General features: G+C 32.7%; 1 protein-coding gene across 2 annotated transcripts in view; it reads right to left on the reverse strand.

Moving 5' to 3' along the window:
- The window catches only part of LOC131552689 (kinase non-catalytic C-lobe domain-containing protein 1), a 57,011-nt gene extending 35,323 nt beyond the window's left edge, over nucleotides 1-21,688 (reverse strand). For both annotated transcript variants that reach the window (XM_058796621.1, XM_058796620.1), the window contains exons 1-7: nucleotides 21,446-21,688; nucleotides 13,213-13,411; nucleotides 10,876-10,934; nucleotides 8,187-8,321; nucleotides 5,362-5,479; nucleotides 2,972-3,558; nucleotides 985-1,099 (exon numbers count right to left, since the gene is read on the reverse strand). In XM_058796621.1, the coding sequence (XP_058652604.1) occupies nucleotides 985-1,099; nucleotides 2,972-3,558; nucleotides 5,362-5,479; nucleotides 8,187-8,321; nucleotides 10,876-10,934; nucleotides 13,213-13,411; nucleotides 21,446-21,553 (1,321 nt within the window). In that variant the 5' untranslated portion in view covers nucleotides 21,554-21,688. The remainder of the gene's footprint in view (nucleotides 1-984; nucleotides 1,100-2,971; nucleotides 3,559-5,361; nucleotides 5,480-8,186; nucleotides 8,322-10,875; nucleotides 10,935-13,212; nucleotides 13,412-21,445) is intronic.
- Nucleotides 21,689-24,886: the final 3,198 nt, after the last annotated feature.

Genomic DNA, 24,886 nt, shown 5'->3' on the forward strand with positions numbered 1-24,886 from the left:
CAGCTTTGAAATAAATTGCATTTTAACATAGATTCACACAGAAAACAGATATTTTGAATTGTGATAATATTTCACAATTTTTACTGTATTTTTGATCAAATAAATGCAGCCCTGGTGAGCAGAAGAGACTTCTTTCAAAAATGACTGGTAGTGTATATTAATTAATTGTTTTGTATATTATTTTCACAGTGCTGAATGTAAAGTGTATGTTTTAAGATCCTGCCACTTCTGTATGTTTTTAAAAATTTCCATGTTTGATCATGTTTTAACTTTTTTGATGTTCACTTTACTCCTTCAGTGTAACAAACTAATTTTCAAAACTGCAGATATTCTATAAGGTCCCTGAATTAAAATCAGCTTCTAATACAAGTATTAAAAACGGTTATTTAAAACAGTTTTAAATAGGGTTGCAAAGAGGTGGAAACTTTCCGGTAAATTTCCAGAAACTTTCCAGAATTTTTGGAAACCTTCAGACAATTTATTTAAACTTGTGAGAATTTCTGGAAACTTGCCAAAAATTTAAGAAAAAAAAATTGCAACCCTACTTTTAAATGAAACGACAATAACTACCATGTCAATTATCAATGCACTGCATACTGTTACAATGTTCCATACATTAACATTATTAATTAAATGGATCGGTCAACCAAAAGTGAAGTTGTTCCAAACATGCATGAATTCCTTCCTTGAGTGGAACATTAAAGAAGATATTTTGAAGAATGTTGGTAAGCATGGAAAAACTAATACTATGGAAGTCAATGGCTACCGGCAACTGTTTGGTTACCAACATTCTTCAAAATATTTTCTTTAATGTTCCACAGAAAAAAGAAACTCATACAGGTTTGGAACAACTTGAGTGTGTGTGTAAATGATGACAGAATTTTCATTTTTGTGTGAACTATCCCTTTAATATAAAGTTTTATTATTATTGACATAATACCTAAATAAAGACAAAGCAAAGTATCTTTGATGTACCCGACTGACCTGGGAGGTCGATATATGTCTGTAGCGTGGAGAGACACGTGTAGCATAAAGCCCAGAGCTCATTCACCGAGAACGGCTGACCAGAGCACGAGAGCAGCTCTCGCAGAGAGATCCACTGAGAAAGAGAAACACTAAATAAATTCATTCATTTTACATCAACATATTGAACTAATACATACTTTCCCCAGTGCATTAAGACAACTGTTTTGTTTTCTGATTTAAAAATGCAAATGAGGCATTATCCTATTAAATATGTACTAATTTGCATTCATTTCCAGAACAGAAACTGGAGAAAGAAACTAATTTTGAGAAAATGGCGTTTAAAGATATAATAATGAAATCAGGGGAATGAACAAACACCTCTGTAAAAACCTTCAGAATATACAGTAGATAGTAATAAAACTGTGAGTGCTACTGAAGTGGAGAAAAAACTCACTGTTTAAGGATGAAATCTACAGATGCAAATTGATAAAGTGCAATAAAATAAACACTTAAATGTGTATTTTTGATGTTTTCTTTCACTAGTCTGAAAGATATGGAAGTGTATTTCTGCCACATACTAAAAAATTAAAGTAACTGTAACTTTTTGTCTCACAATTTGTTTCCTTTGATTTCTGAGTTTACATCTTGCAATTTTTTTTTTTTTAGTTACCATCATGGAATAATTCTCACAATTTACTCTCAGAATTCAGACCTTTCTTCTCACGAATATGAGAAAAAAATAAAAATCTAATTGTGAGAAATAAACTCAGAATTGCAAAAAAATTCAAATTGTGAGAAAAAATTCAAATTGTGAGAAATAAACTCAGAATTGCAAGAAAACATTTATAAAATTGTGAGAATAAAGAAAAACAAAAAAACAAACAAAAAACAATTGCTTTACCTATAGTGTCTCGTCTTAAATGAACAAAAAAGGGTCATTCCGTGTCAACTCAACCAGAGGTCCTCAGCTCAAATTTTTTTATTTTTCTAATATTTTTTCTGAAGAAAGACAGACATGTATAGTGATGAAAACTAAAATATATAATGTCACGGATGAATATTTGGATGAGTCATTCACTATTTTGTAGAGGGGCGTCAAAATGGCAATTTTCACCTGAGATTCAGAGCCAAATTACAGGAGGGTAAAAATGACTTCAGAAAGATGGCAACATCATAATGTTATTTTTACACAGAGATTGGTAGGTCTGTTAGTAAAATCTGTTGACTTTAACAATCTGAAAATGGAGCCTCATTGAGGTCCCTCTGTCTCTGGGACTGAACGATGTAGGGCCTTGAAAATGAAGATTCCAAAAGAAAAGTTTATTAAGAACTAGAATATAAAATGATATTGCGCTATCTTTAATACTTCTTGAGTTATAGGCATGCAAACTTTGGAAAAATATTATTTATGGCACTCAGACAGCTGTGTTCAATGCAGTTGTTTTGACAGAACTAAATGAGATACATGTCTAGTTTCAGCATTATTTGTTCGTCAGACATTCCTCTTTAAAAGAAAAGAAGTATCATATTTTTGCAAATTGACCCACATTTGGTTTTTGACCACTGAAAATATGTACATTTTAACAATTTACTCCTGCAGCCATATTTGAATTCCAATATCTCTGGAACTGAACCATATAGGGCCTTAAAACTACAGACACCAAAAGGAAAGTTTGTTAAGACCCAATATCTAAAAAGGCATTAAGATATCTTTAATATTTTTTGAGTTACAGGCATGCAAAATTTGGAGAAAAAACTTGAAAAGTGCTGTATCTCGGGTGAAAATTGCCATTTTGACACCCCTCTACAAAATAGTGGATTACTCAGTAAATATTCATCCATGACATTTAATATTTTGGCTTTCATCATTATACATGTCTGCCTTACTTCAGAAAAAATATTAGCAAAATAAAAAATTTAAGCCGGGGAATTTTTTGAAATTTGGTTGATTTGATACGAATGACCCAAAAAGTCATATTTGTCTGTTTTGCATCATCAAACGCACCTGATTGTGAGGTTCCTCGTTCAGGCCCAACAGAGTTTTGTTGATGTGGTTGGATCTGCGCAGGTCTGTGTCTGTGTGTGTTTCTCCTCCTTCCGAGGCCGTCGGGCTTTGAGCATCTACAGCTTCAGTCTGATCCGTCTCGCATGCATCTGGTTCAGCCGTCGATTCCTGGTCCTCCCTGACTTTGGGCCGCCGCAGTCTCCCGCTCCAGCTCTCCTCCTCCGTGATCTCGGACAGGTCGGCCATCATCATGCTGATGGGTGCGTGGGACGGCGGGCTGAACGCCGGAGGGTTGTTGGAGTCCGGGACCGAGCAGGAGCGGTTCAGGGCTCTCCTGGCTCTCCCGGGCCTCCTCTCCTGACTCCTCCTGTGCACCGGAGAACTGTTCTGAGACCTGCTGTCCGAACCTCCGGACCACGGAGAGCCGTTCCAGAGCAGACCTCTGCGTCTCAGCAGCAGATCCTCGCCGTCGTACGAATCGGCAGAGTAGTTTCTGATCATGCTCCGATCGCTGGCGGGATTCTCCGTGGAGTTTGATCTCCAGGCTTTGTGATCCAGAAACTGGAAACTGGATTTCTCCCATTCATCTGTGAACAAACAGTGCGGGATTCTAGATCAGGGATTCACAAACTTTTTTTGTCAGCCGAACCAATTTTCAGACAATATTCAGACACCTTCAACACTTCTCACATTATATCACAGTTTATTCACTATAGTTTAGAAATTGGTAATAAAATATGAGAAGAACTCAGAGTTAAACTGTGTGAGAACAAATTCATCTTGATGATAACTTTGATAGAAAGGTATGTAATGAATTCGGCTGAATAGCTGTCAGCTGTTAAATTTAAGAACACAATTAGATGAAACCAATTTAGCTCAACCAATTTCCAAGCAATGCTTCATTTTGTTCAGTTTGTGTGTAAAAAGGTTGCATTAGCAATTAAAGAAAAACACACAGCAAAACAGGTCAGGTCAAAGGTCAAAGGTCAAAGTGTCATTTTTGGTCCCAAATTTGTATCAGTTTTACTGGTAGTCCACTGTATGAAGAATTGTATGACATGCAGGTAAACAAATAATTTATTAACTATATTTTTATGATTTATTATTCTCTGATGTCAGTTAATGGTCACATGACATGCAGGTAAACAAAAAAATATAATATTTTTTATTATAAAATTATATTTTTGTTTATTCTCTGATGTCAGTTAATGGTCACATGGCAAGCAAGTAAACAATTTTTTTAATTATTATAATTTTATTATATTTTGTATTATTTATTATTCTCTAATACCGGTTAAAGGTTGCATGACAAGCAGGTAAACAAATAAAATATTTGTATTATATTTCTATTATTTGTTATATTTTTTTTTACTTTGTATTATTCTCTGATGTCAGTTAATGTTTGAATGACATGCAAGTATACAAAAAAAAAAAAAAAAAAAAATATATATATATATATATATATATACAGTATATATATATATTTTTTATTATTTATTAATTTTATTACTTATTCTCTGAAGTCAGTTAATGGTCATGCAGGTAAACAACATTTATTAAAATATATTTTTTTTATAATTTATTATTCTCTGATGTCGGTTAATGGTCACATGGCTTGCGGGTAAACAACTTTTTAAAATTATTTTTAATATTTATTATTGCCGGTATTTATTATTATCTGATGTCAGTTATATTTTTTTATTATTTCTTATATTTTGTATTATTTATTGTTCTCTGATGTCAATTAATGGTCACATGGCAGGCAAGTAAACAACTAAAACATTATTTTATTTATTATATTAAATAATTGTTTAAGACCATTTAAATAAATATAAAAAGAAATTGGGATTTAATTATCAGCTCACAAACCCCCTGCAGTTCCCTCACAAAGCATCAAATATGTGCATAATTATTAGGCACATTGATATTCTGGTCATATTTTTAGATTTTGCAAGCACATATTTTCGGCACAGTTTCACACCATCAATTCTTCAGATTCATTCTTAATTCTTTTGTAGTTGACACATGTCTTTTCTTCTCCACCTGTTTTTCTGACCCTGCTGACCCAATGAGCATTTTGCTGTCCAATGATCATGCCTTAACTTTGCAAATTCTAGTATTGCATCCTTCTTAGGGGCATTTGATAATTTTTGACTTTTAGTCTGAGTTAAATCTCTTTTTTGGCTCATTTTATCTGTAAAAGAAAACCTGCCTAATAATTCTGCACACCTGGAGTTTTTTCAGCCTACATGGACAATTATATATAAATGATTAATTACAAAATTAATAGTATTTATTAAGATTGATGTGGTTTGGAATTGGTAAAACAAATATGACCAGATTATCTAATAATTCTGCACACAGTGTATGAGAGCGCTGTGCAATCACACCTTGCAGAGCAGCGATGGACTCTATGGACAGGACTCTTCGGCCGATGGCAGACAGTTTGCGGCAGACAGTTGTGGGCGAGACGTCGCCGAGCACAGCCTCCGCCTGAGAGAGAACGTCCTGCACAAAATAAGACACGATATTGTCATTAAACAATGAAAGAAATCTGCCTCTTTATAAGTCAAATCACCCTTAAACCGTTCATATTGTACATTTTAATGATTTAATTCTCTACAGAAATGCACAGAGGTTCAGAACGAGACAACCTTGCAGTTTAGTTTCAGTAAATGTCCTTACAGTACGTTTTCATCAAGCTCTCGCGTTAAAAGATCAAGGACAGTTTGATGAATCATGATATGATTCATCCATATATGAAGAACCCGTAGTGAAAAGCATTTCCATCACATAATTTAGAGCAGAGTTTCCAAAACTGGGGTTTGCAAGAGATCTTTTTTTTGTTTGTTTTTGAATTACATTTTATTTTTATATTTTATCTTTTCACTTTAATTGTATTGTCATTTTATTGTGTTTTTGTGATTTTTATTATTTTCTTTTAAACATGTCTATATACTTTAAAAAAAATTTTTTTTTATTAATTAGATTTATTTTCTTTAATTTTGGTACTTCAAGTTAAACTAAAATAAAAATAATAATAATTTGTGAAATGTTGCCTTTGCAATTAGCTGGAGTAAAATAAGTGTTTTTTTATTTTACATTTATTTTATTTTATTTCAAGCAACAATTGTTTATTTTGTTATATTTGACCTTAATTTTATTTCAAGTAACTTTTTTATGTTTTATCTTTAGTTAACTATGATATCCCTTAGTTGATGAAACCCTAATAATTAATTAAATCACAAATCATGTCAAATTAAAACAAATAATTTTAAAATAAAACCAAATCAAAATAAAACACTTACTAAAAAAACATGCTTTATATGTTAGCATTTCATGTGAATATGAGCGAAATTGTTGTTAAATTATTATAAGTATTAACTTGAAACATCAGGGTGACAGAAAAAGTTTGGGAAGCACTGCTTTAGAGATACTGGAACCAAAGCAAATCGATTGGACTTACTGTATTTTATTTTTCCTGGAAGGGTATTGAGAACCGAGTGCGTTAAACATGTAAGTGCACTAGCTTTGAGTAACCACTAGATAGCGCTCAAGGACACTTTACTTTAGTGGAGAGATATGAGAAACACTCAAATGTAAGCGTGAGCATCACTCTCAAATCAGCTGGAGAACATGATCCTCAGGATTTGTTCTCATCAGAATAAAGCGTAATAGGCTATTATTCACATATCATTAAACAAAGAAGGAAATCTGCCTCTTTATTAAACCAAATCACCCTTTAAATGTTCATATTGCACATTTTAATTATTTAAATCTCCACAGTCATAAATTCAAAACGAGTCGACTTACAGAATATGTCTTCATCAAGTTCTTATCAGGGTTATTAGTTAACAAACTAAAACCATAAAAATATTTTTACTTAATTAAAAAATAGACATTAACTGAAATAAAATTAACTAAAATAAATAAACAACTTTTTAATTACTTTTTCTTATTATACTGAAGCCTATTATTTATTATTAAAACTTATTTTTCTTATTTATTAGTCTTTGATGTCAGTTAATGGTTGCAATAAATGCAAGTAAACTAATAAAATATATATATATATTTTTTTTTTAATTATTTTCTAATGTCAGTTAATGGTCACATGACATACAGGTAAACAAATCAAATGTGTTCGTGTGTGTGTGTGTTTTACTATTTATTACTCTCTGATGTCAATTTTATTTATTAAATTTTTATAGTGTTTTATTTTTAATAGTTAAAAAATATCTGACAGCAGTTAAAAAACTAAAACTAAAATTATTGAAATAAAATAGACAAAAACTGAAGAAGAAAAAAATATCTAAAAAAGCTTAAACTTATTCTATTTCAGCTAGTTGCCGAGACAGCATTACTCATTTTAATTTAGTTTAACTAAAACTGAAATAAAATATAATGTTGGGAAGGCTACTTTGGAAATGTAATAGGTTACAGATGGTACACTATTTAAAATGTATAAGTAGTGTAACTATCTCAATTACTTTATTAAAGTAATGTACTGTAACTGATTACATTTGATTACTTTTCTAAATTTCCAGTGAATGTTTTCAACTGTTAATCATTTTGAAACATGTAAAGCAGACAGGGTTAACTTTACAGTAGAACTCAACACTGATTACTGCCAGACTTTCAGAATCCTTCAAGACTATAATAATTTCATTTTAAAACACAAAATCAGACTTTAGCACCTCTTCTTGATCATTCTGAGGTTAAATACAGATTTAAATCTTTGCGTAGTTATGACAGGAAACACTGGCATCTAACAATGCCTTGGAAAAAACAGTTCATCTTAAAAAATAAAGCATAGGCCTATACATAAACCCAAATAGGAAATAAATCAGTTATCAAATTAGCTTGTGTCTATTCTGTCCTAAACTCCTAAAACATGGTGTCTCATATTTTAGAGCAGTCAGTGCAGTTTATGAAAGAAACCAATCAAATCTGTAGGCTATATGTGAGAAAATATTCAGATGTAACCCCCTTTGTTATTGTTAACATTTTCATAAGTAACTGTAATTGAATTACATATTTTTTCACAGTAACAGATTACGGTTACATTTATTTTGTAATTAAATTACGTAATTCCGTTACATGTAACTAGTTACTCCCCAAATATATGTGTGTGTGTGTGTGTGTTTTCTCTCAATGCAGCTTTTCAATCAAATGGTTATGCTATATTAACAATGAGAGCAATGAGTCTGTGATGAACCTTCAGTCGCGGTCGACCCTCAGGTTTCTCTCGCTGCATCTGCTTCAGCAAACACCTGCTCTCTTCACTCAGCTCCGCCTCCGACACAGAATCCAGCGCCGCCCAGAGGGTGGAGCCTAACGAGAACATGTGACCCTGAGACAGACACAGAGAGCTTTAGAAAAAAAAAACATTTTGTGCCAACCACCAACTGTTTTCTTGCCAGCATTTAAATATTTTCAGTTTGCAAACCTGCATTTGGTCCACTAGATAAAATCTGTTATGTGAAGTTGCAATGCATTATGAGTCTGATTTTGTACAATAAAAAAATGCAAATGTGTTTTTTAAAATTGTATTTATTAGATTAGTAAATAAAACAAAGGCAATTTTTCATCTGCAGTCCCAGGACACAATGTAACAGAGTCACCTTAGAAATGAACTACTGAAATAATGCAATGAACATGCACAAATAAAAAATAATAAAAATAAGTATATGAAGTATAAAAATTAAATTACAAAGTTACTTAAATTATGTAATGAAGATGCAAATAAATAAATACATAAATAAATATTATTATGCTATAAACATGCAAAAAAAAAAAAAAGTTTGGCCTCCATCTGAAAAAAAAAAGTTATGTATATGAAGCATTAAACGTAGGTATAAAATTTAAATTATCATACAAAATTATTAAAATTGCATAATGAAAATGTAAAAAAAAATATTATTAAGATTATGATATAAACATGCAATAACTAAATACATACTGGCCTCCATCTGAAAAAAAAAAATTATATTGAAAGTATAAAAATGAAATATAAAATGTAAAATACAAATTTATTAAAATTGTTATGAACATGCAAAAAAATGTCTCCTCTGAAACAAAAAGTAGTATAAAAATGTATGTACATGCAAATAATAAAAAAAAGACTAAAAAGAAAAAGACTAACCCCATCTAAAAAAGGTATTAACGTGAAGTATAAATTATGAAAATTATGTTATGAACAAGCCAAAAAAAAAAAAAAAAGAGAGAGACTGGCCTCCATCTGAATCAACACAGTTTTTATCAGACTATATGTTCTTCTCATTTATCAGTTGATTTATTGGCCAGCATGCAGCCGTCTGCTGACGCCTCATTCAGCCAGCCTCCAATAATACATCAGCCTTTCCATTAAAACAAGGTCAGAAGAGACCCGATGATAACATGCATCCGATCATCAGTATTTCAGAAAACATGATCAACTAGTGTTTCAAATAAAAGGCTGTTCATTCCCACTGAAAGAAACGTTATGTAAGGTGTTTTCATCTCAGAATGCAAACCACCTACAGTCATTCTGGCTTGTAGCTCTTACGCATTTGATGTTTAGGACTGTAAAGGGTTATGATTATATCCACATATAATATAGAAGCCAGTGGGCTGTTTGCATGTGATATTATGGCATGCAAATCTTTGTGCTGGTGTGTGTAATTATCTGGAAGCTGAGCGTTTTGGCTCACAGATCACAGTCCTCAGAGCTTATGAATCATATAATATCATATCTGTGTCACAGAAAAGCCCAATCCAGATCTGACGGCTCATCACAGCATCATTCACACATCAATACAACTGCTTCCAGAATTAATTATGATCTTTAAAAACATGCAAGCTAAATAAATGAGAATATAAGTTTGCATATTAATGTGGCAACACAGAACGTGTAACTCGATGAACATTTTATATGTCCAATAAATAATCTCTTACAGCACGTCGTAAGCGCTCAAATAACCTTTCAGAGTTTGTTCCACTGATTTAAAGGTCTCTGTTCTGTCGAGAAAACCTGGATTCTGACCTTGTGAAACACTGAAGGGCTAAAGATATCTTCGTTAGTATCCAACAAAGACTGAATTTGTTTTCAATTGAATATAACAGTGTTATTTTAGTATCATTAAGATATTATTATAGTTTTTTATATTTTGAATTAATTTTTATATTTTCTGTTTTTGTTGTAATTTTACTTTTACTTTTAGTAATTTTATTGTGTTTTTATTATTTTTTTATTTCCATTTTATTTCAATCTTTAGTACATTGTTAAACTAAATGAAAATGAGAAACGAGCTGAAAAAAAACTTTATTTTATATATATATACTTATATATTTTATTTTATTTCAGATAACGCTATTTAAACCAACAGAAATGGTTTTTTTTTATGCTTTTAGTTTTGTTAACTATAATAATCTTGGTGTCTAATGCAATTAACATGACAAGCAAAAATAATATGCCCTTAATATCACTGAGATACTATTATAGATTATTTTAATATTTTAAAGTTGGATTTTGTTTTAATTTTAATGTTACTTAAATTTGTAGTAATTTTGTTGTGTTTTGTCATTTTATTAGTTATATTTTTAATGTGTATATACAGTTTTTATTCATTTCTATTTCAGTTTTAGTTTAAGTTATTTTAGTACATCAAGAAACTAAATGAAAATGAGATAATAAATTGCATATTTTTTTTATTTCAGGTAACAGAATTTTTTTTTTTTTTTTTTTTTATGGTTTTAGTTTTTGTTAATAACCTTGGTGTCTAATGCAATTGACATGATATATTTTCTTCTTCTTTTTAAATATGCTCTCTGGGTTGGTCTTTCAAGATAAGTTATTAGTACGACCGTATATTTGTAATGCATATTCATAACAAGTCTAAGCAGTTCCTGGACTCATATTTTCTCACCACAAATGTGCTTCCAGTCTTATCCAACTCTGGAGGAACGAAACAGCCGTCAGGATCGTCTGAGAAAGAAGGACAAAACAAGACAAATCAACTAGATTCTTACACTCTCTCAAACACGAGTGATGCAAAAGTCACGTGTGAAAAATCATGAGCTAGAAAACACAAACTGATGATACGTGTGAATGAATGCAAATGCAATGCATGCGCACGAACGATCAAATGCTCCGGCGGAGATGTTTAATTACACTGCCTTCATCAATAAGAGAGCGCTTTCTCTCTGTGAATAAGAGTGTGAGGTGCTGTCTAACTAGGCCACGCTCGGATCCAGATCCTCCTCCAGACGCTTCTGCTGAAGTAGGTCAGGCTTTCTCCTCCCGAGTATGTCAGATCCTCCAGAAACTCCTCAGGGTTACGCCGGCCGGCATATTTAGGTGTGTTTGAGAAACGAGCTGGAGGACCAAACCACTGCTTGTTTTTATGTGGTTCTCATTCGTATCTTCACCTATGAGACCTGAAGTAGATCTAGATCTGTTTTCTTGATGGTTTTGAACTTACATTTGTGATCTTACAGGCATAGAGAGAAGGGTTACACTGTAAAAAACACACTGTTTCATGTATTGCAGCATGGCATATTGGTCCCGGTTTGTTTTAAGACCAGGGCCTATAATTAAAACTATGAGTAACATGAGTAAAAATCAGCGTTGGCGAGTATATGAAACGCTGCTACCCGGTCACTTTTTTTTAAAATGAAGTCTAACAATGCCTGAGAGCATGATATGGTTTAGTGTGATGAGCAAATCACAAAGACTGCACTGTAATTATATAAATATGTAATCTGACACACTGCGCCGTGACATTTTCACGTGAGCCGCTCATGATAACAGTGTTTTTATTGACGAAATTTGTAATGAGAAGTGTTAAAAATCTGAACAAAAGAGAAGCATTTGAAAAGAGAGGTTTCCCTGCAGTTTTCCGCCAAAATATAAGCTCTATGTTTTAACATTTGAAAGCAAAGAAGAAAAAAACAACCATGAATATTAGTATTTTAATTTTACTGTTGTTATATAAAATAATAATAATAATAATAATAATAATAAATTAAATCACAAATTACAAATATTTTAAATTATTTTAATTTTACAATTAGTTAATTTTTTATGATTTGATGATACTACTACTACTATTACTACTACTAATAATAGGTAAATAAAAACATTAATAACAATAAATAAAAATTGCAATGAGATGTGTTCTGCCTGTTTTTTTTTGTTTGTTTGTTTGTTTGTTTTTTCATACAGTTTCTTGGCTGGTAAAAAAAATATTTATTGCTGGTAAATTTTTACTCTTGACAGGTGTGGCAAAATGTTAGTTTTAGGCCCTGTTTACAACTTATAATATAAAATGCAACACAAAACACCTAAATGTACATTACTGGTAGCAAAAATCAGAAACAAAACTATTCATATAAAATATAATCCTATGTGATGTGTCACGAAGGGATTTCTGGGAATGTCCTTTTACTGTTTTCCATAGTAAATTATATGGTAATTGATAGTTTTTACTTGCAAAAATCATAAATTTTACAGTAAAATTACAGGTAACACTTTACAATAAGGTCCCAGTAGTTAATGCATTAACTAACATTAACAATGAGAAATACATTTGTTTTTTATTCACTGGAGGAAGTGCTATTATGGATTATAGACTCATATTTCAGTTAAAAACATCTTAATGCTGGATTTGTTTCAGCTTTTATCAACTCAAGATGTTAACTGATGGACTGAAGTGGTGTGGATTATGGATTATGTTTTTATCAGCTGTTTGGACTCTCATTCTGACGGCACCCATTCACTGCAGAGCATCCATTGCTGAGACACTGATGCAGAGACACATTTCTCCAAATCTGATGAAGAAACAAACTCATCTACATCTCATTTCTAAGTCGCTTTGGATAAAAGTGTCTGCTAAATGACTAAATGTAATGTAATGTACATCTTGGATGGCTTGAGGATGTGTAAACCAGCAAATTTTCATTATTGGCTGAACTATTCCTTTAATAATGCATTTTACACCGTTGGGAGGGTGTCGTATCTGTACATCATTATGCAAATTAATGCATCCATTATCTACACAATGGCACAGCGTGTCACACATATGAGGTGCACATGAAAAATCACACTTATGAAGAAGACACAGTGCTTTCGGTTTTAAAAGAGCACGTCTGTCAAAAGCGTCCATTAGAGATGTGCATTAAAAGCGATATTTCGATGAAGCCAGGGAAACAGTGACTAACGCGAGCACTGAGTGTTGGTTTGACTCATGCAGCTGGTGACTCACCATTGAGCTGCTCCATGAAGCACACATTACCGTGAGCGTTGAAGGCCAGCGTGTCGGGCGTCACACAGAGGGTGTGAAAGAGCGGCGAGAGGCCGATGCTCTGGAGAGAACGAACACACTCCACAAACACCGCCCACAACTCCTGCTCCGACAGCCCACCATCCCGCAGACACAGAATATCAGCCAGAGACACGTTCTCCTGAGGATGGAGAGCACATACTGACAGATCAGTCTCATGCATGTTCAAACGTCTTTGAAAACTAGTGAAAACTTGTTTGCAATTTTCTAGTTTAATGCCAAAAAATGCACAAATTATTTTAACAGCACAACAGTACAAGTCAAATGCAAGTGAACACAAACCCACATACACTAGCAGTCAAAAGTTATTGGAATAATTATTCTTCTATCTATTATTCTGCTCACCAAGGCTGCATTTATTTGATCAAAAATACAGTAAAAATTGTGAAATATTATTACAATTTAAAATAGCTGTTTTCTATATGAATATCGGTTAAGCTATAATTGATTTCTGTGATTTCAAAGCTGAATTTTCAGCATCATTACTCCAACCTTCAGTGTCACATGATCTTCAGAAATCATTCTAATATGCTGATTTGCTGCTCAAGAAACATTTCTGATTATTATCAATGTTGAAAACAGTTGTGCTGCACAATATTTTTGTGGAAACCGTGATGCATTTTATTTTTCAGATTCACAGACAAATAGAAAGTTCAAAAGAACAGCATTTATTTGAAATAGAATTTTTGTAACATTATAAATGTCTTTACCGTCACTTTTGCATTACTTGAAATAAAAGTTAAATGAAATAAACTAAAATATATATAAAAAAAACTTTTAAGTATTTAAGTTAGTTGGCAAGGCAACATTTCTCATTTTAATTTAGTTTAACTTTATGCACTAAAATAAGTCAAACTAAAACTTAAATAAAATGTAAAATTACATATAGACACATACAAATTAAAACACTTTAAATAAAACACTGCAGCTTTGATCACAGCAATAAATTACATTTTAAAATATATTCACATAGAAAACAGCTATTTTCAATTATAATACTATTTGACAATTTTTACAGTATTTTTGATTAAATAAATGCAGCCTTGATGAGCAAAAGAGACTTCTTTCAAAAACATAAATAAAATCTTAATTCCAAACTTTTGGCCAGTACTGTATACACACACACACACACACACACACACACACACACATATAGTAAAAATCCAAGATCTCCATAGCAACCTGTTCACTCCAGTTGAATATTTCATGGATTACAAAGCACTTATTGTAACACCCTCTTATAAGTTCCGCTATGATGTCAGTAGAATCTATACATCCTTGTGTTCAATTTCGTAAATTCATTTCCATGGGGAATATGTGTTTGGCAGATGTGTGAAGGACAGCTGTGTGTTTACAGGTCTAAACTACATTTTCACATGCTCTGAAGAAAATGTCATGAACATGACGTGGGAACATTTTTATGCAGTTACTAATGTGTTTACAAACCAAACTCCATGCATACTCTTTTTTTTTTTTTTAATCCTTCATAAGGGAATAATCAAATCATGACGAGATAACAGAGGCATCTTCACAGATGGGAGTCATAAGCAGACTTACTGCAAGAAGATCTTTGAAAACTTTTGGGTCGCTGCATAATCTGCTTAATAAATAGCAAACAAATATTCTGCCGCTTCAGATGGATCTGATTCAACAAATCTCTGATCCAAAAACAAGCTCATCTCTGTGATGAAGTCATAGTCTATAAAAAGGCCCTAGAGATGCTTTAACAAATGTCTTTTCTGCTTCTTTTCATATCGGCACCATGTTTAACTAGAAACGGCTCATTCGGATTTTCCATTGCTATACTAGTGAACATCCAAATATCTTAAAACAAATATTAAACTGGAGTCTTGTGGAAATGTTTACAGAATAAGTATAAATCTAAATATATAATACAAAATCATTTTTAAATATATAATGAATAAGTAAATGAATAAATAATTGAAAATGAGGTTAAATTACATAAAAAAAACATTACATTAAAATAAACAAATAAATACTAAATGTTTTCTAAATATTATTACATATTAATTTTCATAGTATAAATTTTGTACTATTAAAGATGCCTTAAAATAATTAAAAATTAGATCAAAATAAATAAATAAACATTAGATTACAATGAACAAAAAAAAATATTTTATTAAAATAAATAGAGTACAATAACAGTACAAGTATGAAAAACATGTAATAAAGTAACTTAATAGAAAGTAAATATTTTCCAAATAATATTATATTAATAATCATTTTCATTTCACAGTATAACTCAAGTCTTTTGTACAAGTAACTACACAATTGCCTTTAAAATAATCCAAAATAAATAAAACATTAGATTAAAATAAACAAATAAACTATTAGATTAAAATAAAGTAAATAAACAAATAAAAATAGATTACAATAATAATAATAAAAGATTTAAACAAATAAATTAGTACTTTAACATATAATAATTTAGTAGAAACTAAATATTTTCCAAATAATATTTTAAACATATTTATAGCATAGATATTTCACTGTATAATTGAAGTCTTTATTCAAGCACCTATACAGATGCCTTAATAATTTTGGGATGAAGGTCTCTCGCATGATCATATGATGATGAATAATTGAAAAGCCCTGTCGTGACATTCTCTGGTACATGTTTTTTAGAGTACATCATATTAAATAATAATTTGCAGTATATCCCTAGGTATTAGTTGAAGTACTTCATTTTTAGAGTTTAATACTCTAGTTAAAGTTAATGCTGTAACAATGTGATGTCTATGTTTCTATGCTGGCTCTCAGCTTCCCAGCATGCATATGTATAAATAAATGATACGGCTGCGCTGTTTTTGCTGTTGTGTTTTTTATGTTGTCAGTTTTAGTTACAGCATCACAACAGACTCACACATGAATAGAAATACAAACAGCAGAGCATGTTTATTCACCAATAGAGAACAAAACTCTTCACTGGAGCTGAATAATAATGCGTTTATAGGGCACAAATTTGCCGTCTCATGCAGCTGTAATGGCACGAGCCCGTAAATAGACAATCTCCCGTGAGAACAGAGCATTTCTCCTCAACCTCCCTACAATCTCACCCACCCACACACACACACACACACACCGGCCTACATAAGTTTGTCCCTGAACCTCAGGAAGTTCAGAGCAATCCTCACAGAGAAACAGAGTCTGATCTCGACCTCTGATCGCAGCTCAGTGAGAGAAAGCAGCTGCTCGACACAAACTCTGAATCACAACACAATCACATATTCTAAACAAATGCGGAATATATGGACACTGACACGATTTTCATCGATTTTTGGCTCTGTGTGCCACCAAAACAGAATTAAAAATAAAACAATCAAGATGAAATTGTAGTGCAGACTTTAAGCTTTAATTCAAGGGGATGAACAAAAATATAACATAAAACACTTACGAATTACCATTTTTATACGCAGTCCCACATTTTCAGAGGCTCAAATGTAACAAATAAATATAAGCATAAATAAAATGTTCATTTTTAATATTTTGTTGAGAATCATTTCAGGCAATGACTGCCGTAAGTCTGTAACTCATCATGGACGTCAGCAGAGACTGGGTGATGGTTTGCCAGGTCTTTACTGCAGCTGACTTCAGTTGTTGTTTGTTTGTGGCTCTTTCTGTCTTTAGTTTTGTCTTCAGCGAGTGAAATGCTGCTCAATCGCAGAATATTCCTCTTTCTTACCTTCAAAAACTCCTGAGTTGCTTTTGCTGTATGCTTTGGGTCATCGTCCATTTATACTATGAAGCGCCATCCAATCAGCTTTGCTGCATTTGACTGAATCTGTGCAGAGAATATATCTCTATACACTTCAGAGTTCATCCGGCTGCTTCTGTCATCTGTCTCATCTTCACTCAACAGCAGTAACCCAGAGCCACTGAAGCCATGCAGCGCGTGTTTCACAGATGATGCTGTGTGCTTTGATCATCAGCTTAAATGACACACTTAGAATCAACTCCAGACCTTTTACCTGCTTAATTGATGTAGAAATAACGAAGGAATAGCCCACGCCTGTCCATGAAACAGCTTTTGAGTCAATTGTCCAATTACGTATGGTCCCATGAGAAAGGGGAGAGGTACATATTAAAGAGCTGTAATTTCTTAACCTTTCCTCCAATTGTGATGAGAATTAAATTAAATTAAAGCTCAGAGTGTGCACTTTAAGCCCATATTCACTTCATATTCACTCACTTCAAGCCCATTATATAACTGTAACTTGAATATGATTTGGTCAGCAGCTAAAATAATAACAATCGTGCCTGTGTCCAAATATATTCGGACCTGACTGTGTATATACAGGTGCATCTCAATAAATTAGAATGTCATGGAAAAGTTCATTTATTTCAGTAATTCAACTCAAATTGTGAAACTCATGACAGACTGAAGTAGTTTAAGTCTTTGGTTCTTTTAATTGTGATGATTTTGGCTCACATTTAACAAAAACCCACCAATTCACATCTCAACAAATTAGAATACTTCATAAGAAAATTTTTTTAGTGAATTGTTGGCCTTCTGGAAAGTATGTTCATTTACTGTATATGTACTCAATACTTGGTAGGGGCTCCTTTTGCTTTAATTACTGCCTCAATTCGGCGTGGCATGGAGGTGATCAGTTTGTGGCACTGCTGAGGTGGTCTGGAAGCCCAGGTTTCTTTGACAGTGGCCTTCAGCTCATCTTTTGGTCATCTTTATGCATTTTTTGGTCTCTTGTTTCTCATTTTCCTCTTGACAATACCCATAGATTCTCTGTGGGGTTCAGGTCTGGTGAGTTTGCTGGCCAGTCAAGCACACCAACACCATGGTCATTTAACCAACTTTTGGTGCTTTTGGCGTGTGGGCAGGTGCCAAATCCTGCTGGAAAATGAAATCAGCATCTTTAAAAAGCTGGTCAGCAGAAGGAAGCATGAAGTGCTCCTAAATTTCTTGGTAAACAGGTGCAGTGACTTTGGTTTTCAAAAAACACAATGGACCAACACCAGCAGATGACATTGCACCCCAAATCATCACAGACTGTGGAAACTTAACACTGGACTTCAAGCAACTTGGGCTATGAGCTTCTCCAGCCTTCCTCCAGACTCTAGGACCTTGGTTTCCAAATGAAATACAAAACTTGCTCTCATCTGAAAAGAGGACTTTGGACCACTGGGCACCAGTCCAGTTCTTCTTCTCCTTAGCCCAGGTAAGACGCCTCTGACGTTGTCTGTGGTTCAGGAGTGGCTTAACAAGAGGAATACGACAACTGTAGCCAAATTCCTCGACACGTCTGTGTGTGGTGGCTCTTGATGTCTTGACCCCAGCCTCAGTCCATTCCTTGTGAAGTTCACCCAAATTCTTGAATTGATTTTGCTTGACAATCCTCATAAGGCTGCGGTTCTCTCGGTTGGTTGTGCATCTTTTTCTTCCACACTTTTTCCTTCCACTCAACTTTCTGTTAACATGCTTGGATACAGCACTCTGTGAACAGCCAGCTTCTTTGGTAATGAATGTTTGTGGCTTACCCTCCTTGTGAAGGGTGTCAATGATTGTCTTCTGGACAACTGTCAGATCAGCAGTCTTCCCCGTGATTGTGTAGCCTAGTGAACCAAACTGAGAGACCATTTTGAAGACTCAAGAAACCTTTGCAGGTGTTTTGAGTTGATTAGCTGATTGGCATGTCACCATATTCTAATTTGTTGAGATTGAATTGGTGGGTTTTTGTTAAATGTGAGCCAAAATCATCACAATTAAAAGAACCAAAGACTTAAACAACTTCAGTCTGTGAGAATTTAATTTATTTAATACACGAGTTTCACAATTTGAGTTGAATTACTGAAATAAATAAACTTTTCCATGACATTCTAATTTATTGAGATGGGTAGTTGACAAATAGACAGTACAATTTTTTTTTTTTTTTGTAAAATACCTTTTTTGAAAAAAAAAAATCATATGTAGTGTGAAGTCTGATCTTTCAGAAAATATAAAGGGTCACTAACTTCGTCAATTGTTTCACTGCTTTTTTTAAAAACATTTTTACTGAACTGTACACTCTCAGAAATAAAGGTACAAAAGCTGTCACTGGGGAGGCACCTTTTCAAAAGGTACACTTTTGTACCTATTAGGTTAAAATATGTACACTTTAAGTACCAATATGTACCTTTAAGGTACCAAAATGGACCCTTTAGGTACAAACATGTACCTTTTGAAAAGGTACCACCCCAGTGACAGCTTTTGTACCTTTATTTCTGAGAGTGTACCATAAATTTGTCCTATGGTGTGACATAGCAATAATTAAGAAAAAAAAAACTCTTAATAATACATAAATATAATGAGAGAGATTTATCTTCATTGTTAGATGCTTATTTTCATACAGTGATATTTATTTAATATGAAATTATAATTAACATAATTTTTTCCCCATGACTTGGACAATTTCAAGACAAACTTTGACAACAAGATAAACTTTACTGTCATCCTTTCAAAACTTCTGAAAATTATACCATTTTAAGCTGAGTGATATTTGTATCTCCTCTATTGCAATACTCAACTGTTTTTTTAAGATATTTTGAGATAAGAACAAATCTGTGGTTCTTTTATATGAGTCACACCAAAGGACATTATGTCACACTAAAGGACAGAAATGGTAGTTATTAAATTATTTATATTTAATTTTGAACATGTCAAAGGAGAAATAAAGTTTAATTTTGATACAAACAATATCAACATGTTTTTTAAACAAAGCCAAAAATAATTTATCATCTACAAAGTATCTTAGTCAATCAGTATGTTACTGAAACTCTTCTAGCTCCCCGCTGTATGTGCGGCACAGCTAAATATTACTGGTATTCAAACTATATTCATTAAGATGTGAATGGATTTTTTAAAACTATATGGCTACTCTTTTTAAGGCACCATTTTAATTCTATTTTCTTTCTGCATTGTTCTCTTAGGATCTCCTCCCTTCTGCGTGGATCCCGGTTAATGTTCTGTCTATTTTTCCGTGTCCTCTCTCTTCCACTAATTTCTCTCCCTCGGTTCTTTCTCTCAAAAACAAAGTACCACATTTTATACTTATTTTCATGACACTTTATAACAATACAAGATTTCTGTAAAAACATCAGAAAATAGTTTAATGTGATCATTGCATTTATGAACACTGAGAATGATCTAAAAAGAAGTTAAACAAATCTTATTGAACTATTTAAAATGCTTTTTAAAGAGACCTTGTCCTCTGGTGTGACGTATTTGTCCTGTGGTGCATTTCAGCCTTTTTTTGTCAATTGATGACCTTGCTACACCAAGCTAACCTGTCATTAACAGTTAGCAAGACACATTTGCATCATTTTCCATGATTATGTAGTTTAACATATGTTTTTTAATTTAAAAAAATATATATATATATATATATATATATATATATATATATATATAATTTAGGGGTGTCACACCAAAGGACAACAAAACGTAACACTTTTGTAGTGGTTCCAAAGAAGTTAAATATTTGAACAATTCTGAGACAAAGATTGACCATGTGCACGTGTCACGGGCTTCACAGGGGGCTTCAGTAACACGACCATGAATGAGGTCCTAATTATAGCCTAGTTTTCTCTGGAATTGGCCGATTTAAAATCAGGATACGGCGTCATACCAGAGGACATGGTTTTCAGAGACAAAATGTAACAAGCTCCTACGCTTTCAGAAATATATGGATGAAAAAAATGATTGCCATTTACTAAAATAGACACTTGTACTATTATGCCGGAGGTGTTTATTAACATTTTTATGCTTTTCTTTTTTATTTATAAAAGTTGTAATTTATTGAACCATGCTTGAGACAATCACACCATAGGACTATTTTGAGATTTGGCTCAAAAAAAAAAAAAAAAAAATCGAATAACACTGCAACTTTTATAACAACAGGTCCATGTCCAAAATGTTTAATGATTTACAGCATTTTAAATAAGGACAATATTAATTTTAATCTTGTGGGACAGTGAAAATGCCATGTCACGTCAACAACCCATACATATATATATATTAGATTTAGACATTTATTGATGATTCATGTAATATTATAGTAATATTTATTAATATGTGTGATATCAACATTTCTATAGAATGTGTTCGCGGGAGACTGTCAAGTCGATCAATCAAACTCACCTCGTCCTCGAGCAGCGGAGGAAGACGCTCAACTTCCCGGCGCTTTTTCTCCTCTTCCTCCTCCTCTTCCTCATCCAGAGCGACCGCTGCGCTCCGGAACGTCCCCATCGCGCCGCGGATCGATTCCTCTGATTCTCTCTCGGTCTGCACGAGCAGCGCACGCGACGCGTCACGGAGCGTCACGCACTCTTCTGCAGCGCGGACTCCGCTGATCGATGACCGACGGTAACGGGGGAGTTTACTAACTGTGCTGTCATGGTAACGACAGGCGCGCGCAGAAACCTCCGCCTTCAGTCCGCTGCGCGCAGACGCGCTATTATTTATATTTGGTCGTCATCGTGACCCGCATATGCGTCATAAACGTGTTCCCTTAAAATATCTGCCACAACTCGGCTCTGAAAGGTCTTTAAAGCCACTAAAGTAGCAAAAGAGCGCCTGCCTGTGGTAAATCCTTACAAAACAGGCATGTGTAGGCTACTGTGTCACATTAATATTGGGGCAAGTTGTCGCAGGTCTTATTTGTAATTTAACATTTTACCTTTTACATTTATGTTCCATCGTCTTAATTTGGATGAATGCATAGAGATATTGTGGAAGCATATTTGATATTTCAACAATATTGCATTGTATTGATATTTTTCATACATGATATTCCCTCAAATCTAGAAGCATGGATTGCACATTTATTTACACAACGTGTGAATATGAATATGTGAATATAGTCAAAGTTAAGTGGCACGACACACATTTTTAGAAAGGAAAATTCATAATTTAATGCCATTGTGTGAAAACTATGTAATCAATCCATAAAAAGTAGTCTGATTAAGCATTTTAAAATGTAATACTTTAATAACAGTAATCTGATTATGTAATCCAGAGTACATGTAATCAGTTATTACCCAGCTCTGACTATAAACAAAATTGCTTTGACAAAAAAAGAAAAAGAAAGCTAATTCAGTAAATAAATAACTATTTTTACAGCAACTATTAACCTTTGTTAATGTTAGTTTATAAAAATGTTAGTTCAAAGTGCATTCATTAATGTTAACAGAGACAATTTGTGATTTTAAAAATGCATTTGTAAATGTTGAACTTAACATTAAATAAGATTAACAAATGCTGTGTGAATTATTAGTTCATGTTAACTAATATAGTTAACTAATGCTAACAAATGAAACCTTATTGTAAAGTGCTACCTAGTTTTTATTAATATTTTGAAATAGCTTTTGTTTTTATATTTTTTGCTTACCTTTTGCTTTTACCTTTTTTTTCCATGTGTGATTTTTGTCATTTTATCCATTTTAATTTCAGTTTAAGTTGTAGTTGTTTTATTACATTGAATTAAAGTAAATGAAAATAAGAAATGTTGCCTTAGTGTAAATTACACACACACACACACACACACAGTGAATATAGTAAGTAAATCTTCTCCTATAGTAAATACACAACCAACAAGTCAAAGCTGAATTTCAGATAAAATCCCACAGATCATAATGTATAGATAATGTAGAGTTGCTATTGTGCGTGTGTAATATTCACGCTCTCACAGCGGCTCTTGCAGGAATTTCCATCATAAACACATTTCATGCGTCTCCCTTACGGCGCCTCACAGCTTTCCAATGCAAATTACAAACATGAATCACATTCTCCCAAAATATTGCTCCTCAAGATACGAAGAGCCACAGAAATAAACAGATGAACATAAATGGTTTCTGAGGCTCCAGCAGTCGGACCATAATGCAACAGTGATTCAGTCACGATGCCACACTGTGTGCTGACCTTCACCACATCAACAGCAGCTAAACCAGGACAAACACAGTTATCAAGAGATGATGAACCATTACTGAGAACCTGAAGCTGATTTACTGCTGGAACAGATAAAGACATGAAGGATCAAACTCTTCAGCGGATGGTAATGGGATGCTCAGGGTTCAATTAAGCAATACGGGGAATATAATCATGGCTAAACGCATGCCACAATATATTCACAACAGTTTTATTATTTATCTAAAACTAAAAATTATAAATCTGTCATTTTATTTTATCTAAGACTAAAAATAAAACTATTTAAAAATCTGTTATTCATTTTTAATGTGTATATATATATATATATATATATATATATACACACACACACACACACACACATATGTGTGTGACCCTGGAGCACAAAAGCAGTCATAAGCAGCACAGGTATATTTGTAGCAATAGTCAAAAATACATTGCATGGGTCAAAATTATCAATTTTTATTTAATGCCAAAAATCATTAGGAGTATTAAGTAAAGATCATGTTCCATGAAGATATTTAGTGAATTTCCTCCCGTAAATATATCAAAACTTTTTGATCAGTAATATGCATAGCTAAGAACTTAATTTGGACAACTTTAAAGGTGATTTTGTCAGTATTTTAATTTTTTTGCACCCTCAGATTCCAGATTTTCAATATTTTCCAAATATTGTCCGATCCTAACAAACCATACATCAATGGAAAGCTCATTTATTCAGCTTTCAGATGTATCTCAATTTCTAAAAATTATAACTGGTTTTGTGGTCCAGGGTCACATACACACACACACACACACACACACACACACACACACACACACACACACAGTCAAAACAAAAATTATTAACACCAGGTATAATTTTTGATAATTTTATTTTTACTAGTGGGTGCAGGACACTATAGTTCATAAATGTAAATGAGGATAGCAAAATAGAATAAACTGTGACAGTACACCCCGAAATTCTTCATACAGTGGACTACCAGTAAAACTGAGAAAAATTTGGGACCAAAAATTTGATTTGACACTTTGACCTGACCATGTTTTGTTACATACCTTTCTATCAAAGTTATCTGACATTATCAAGATGAAATTGTTCTGACACAGTTTAACTCGGAGTTCTTCTCATATTTTATTACCTTTTTCTAAACTATAGTGAATAAACTGTGATAATGTGAGAAATGTTGAAGAATTTTGGTTTGACTGTATATATGTGTATATATATATATATTTATTTTTTTTATTTTTTTTTTATTTTTTTTTTCAGTAAATGAAAGCACTAAAAATATAAATACGTGAAAAAATTTATTAGAAATGTTGCCTTGTTAAATAACTAAAATAGTTTAAAAAGCAAATAAATAAGTATTAAAAAGTAAAACTTAACTATTAATATAAAATATATATATATATATAAATGACAAAATCACATAATGAAATTATGAAAACTAAAATGCAAATGAAAATTGAACATAATCTAATTCAACTACAAAAAAAAAAAAAGCTAATTCAACATATTAATAAATACCATACTAGTATATAAATGATGCTAAAATAAACACTGATTCACAATGCAGCATGATTTCACATATGTGCCTTATTAACGTTAAAACTACATAAAAATATTTAGGACACAAACAATAACATTTTATGAATTAA

The sequence above is a fragment of the Onychostoma macrolepis genome, chromosome 13 (genome assembly GCF_012432095.1).
Source record: "Onychostoma macrolepis isolate SWU-2019 chromosome 13, ASM1243209v1, whole genome shotgun sequence".
NCBI lineage: Eukaryota > Metazoa > Chordata > Actinopteri > Cypriniformes > Cyprinidae > Onychostoma > Onychostoma macrolepis.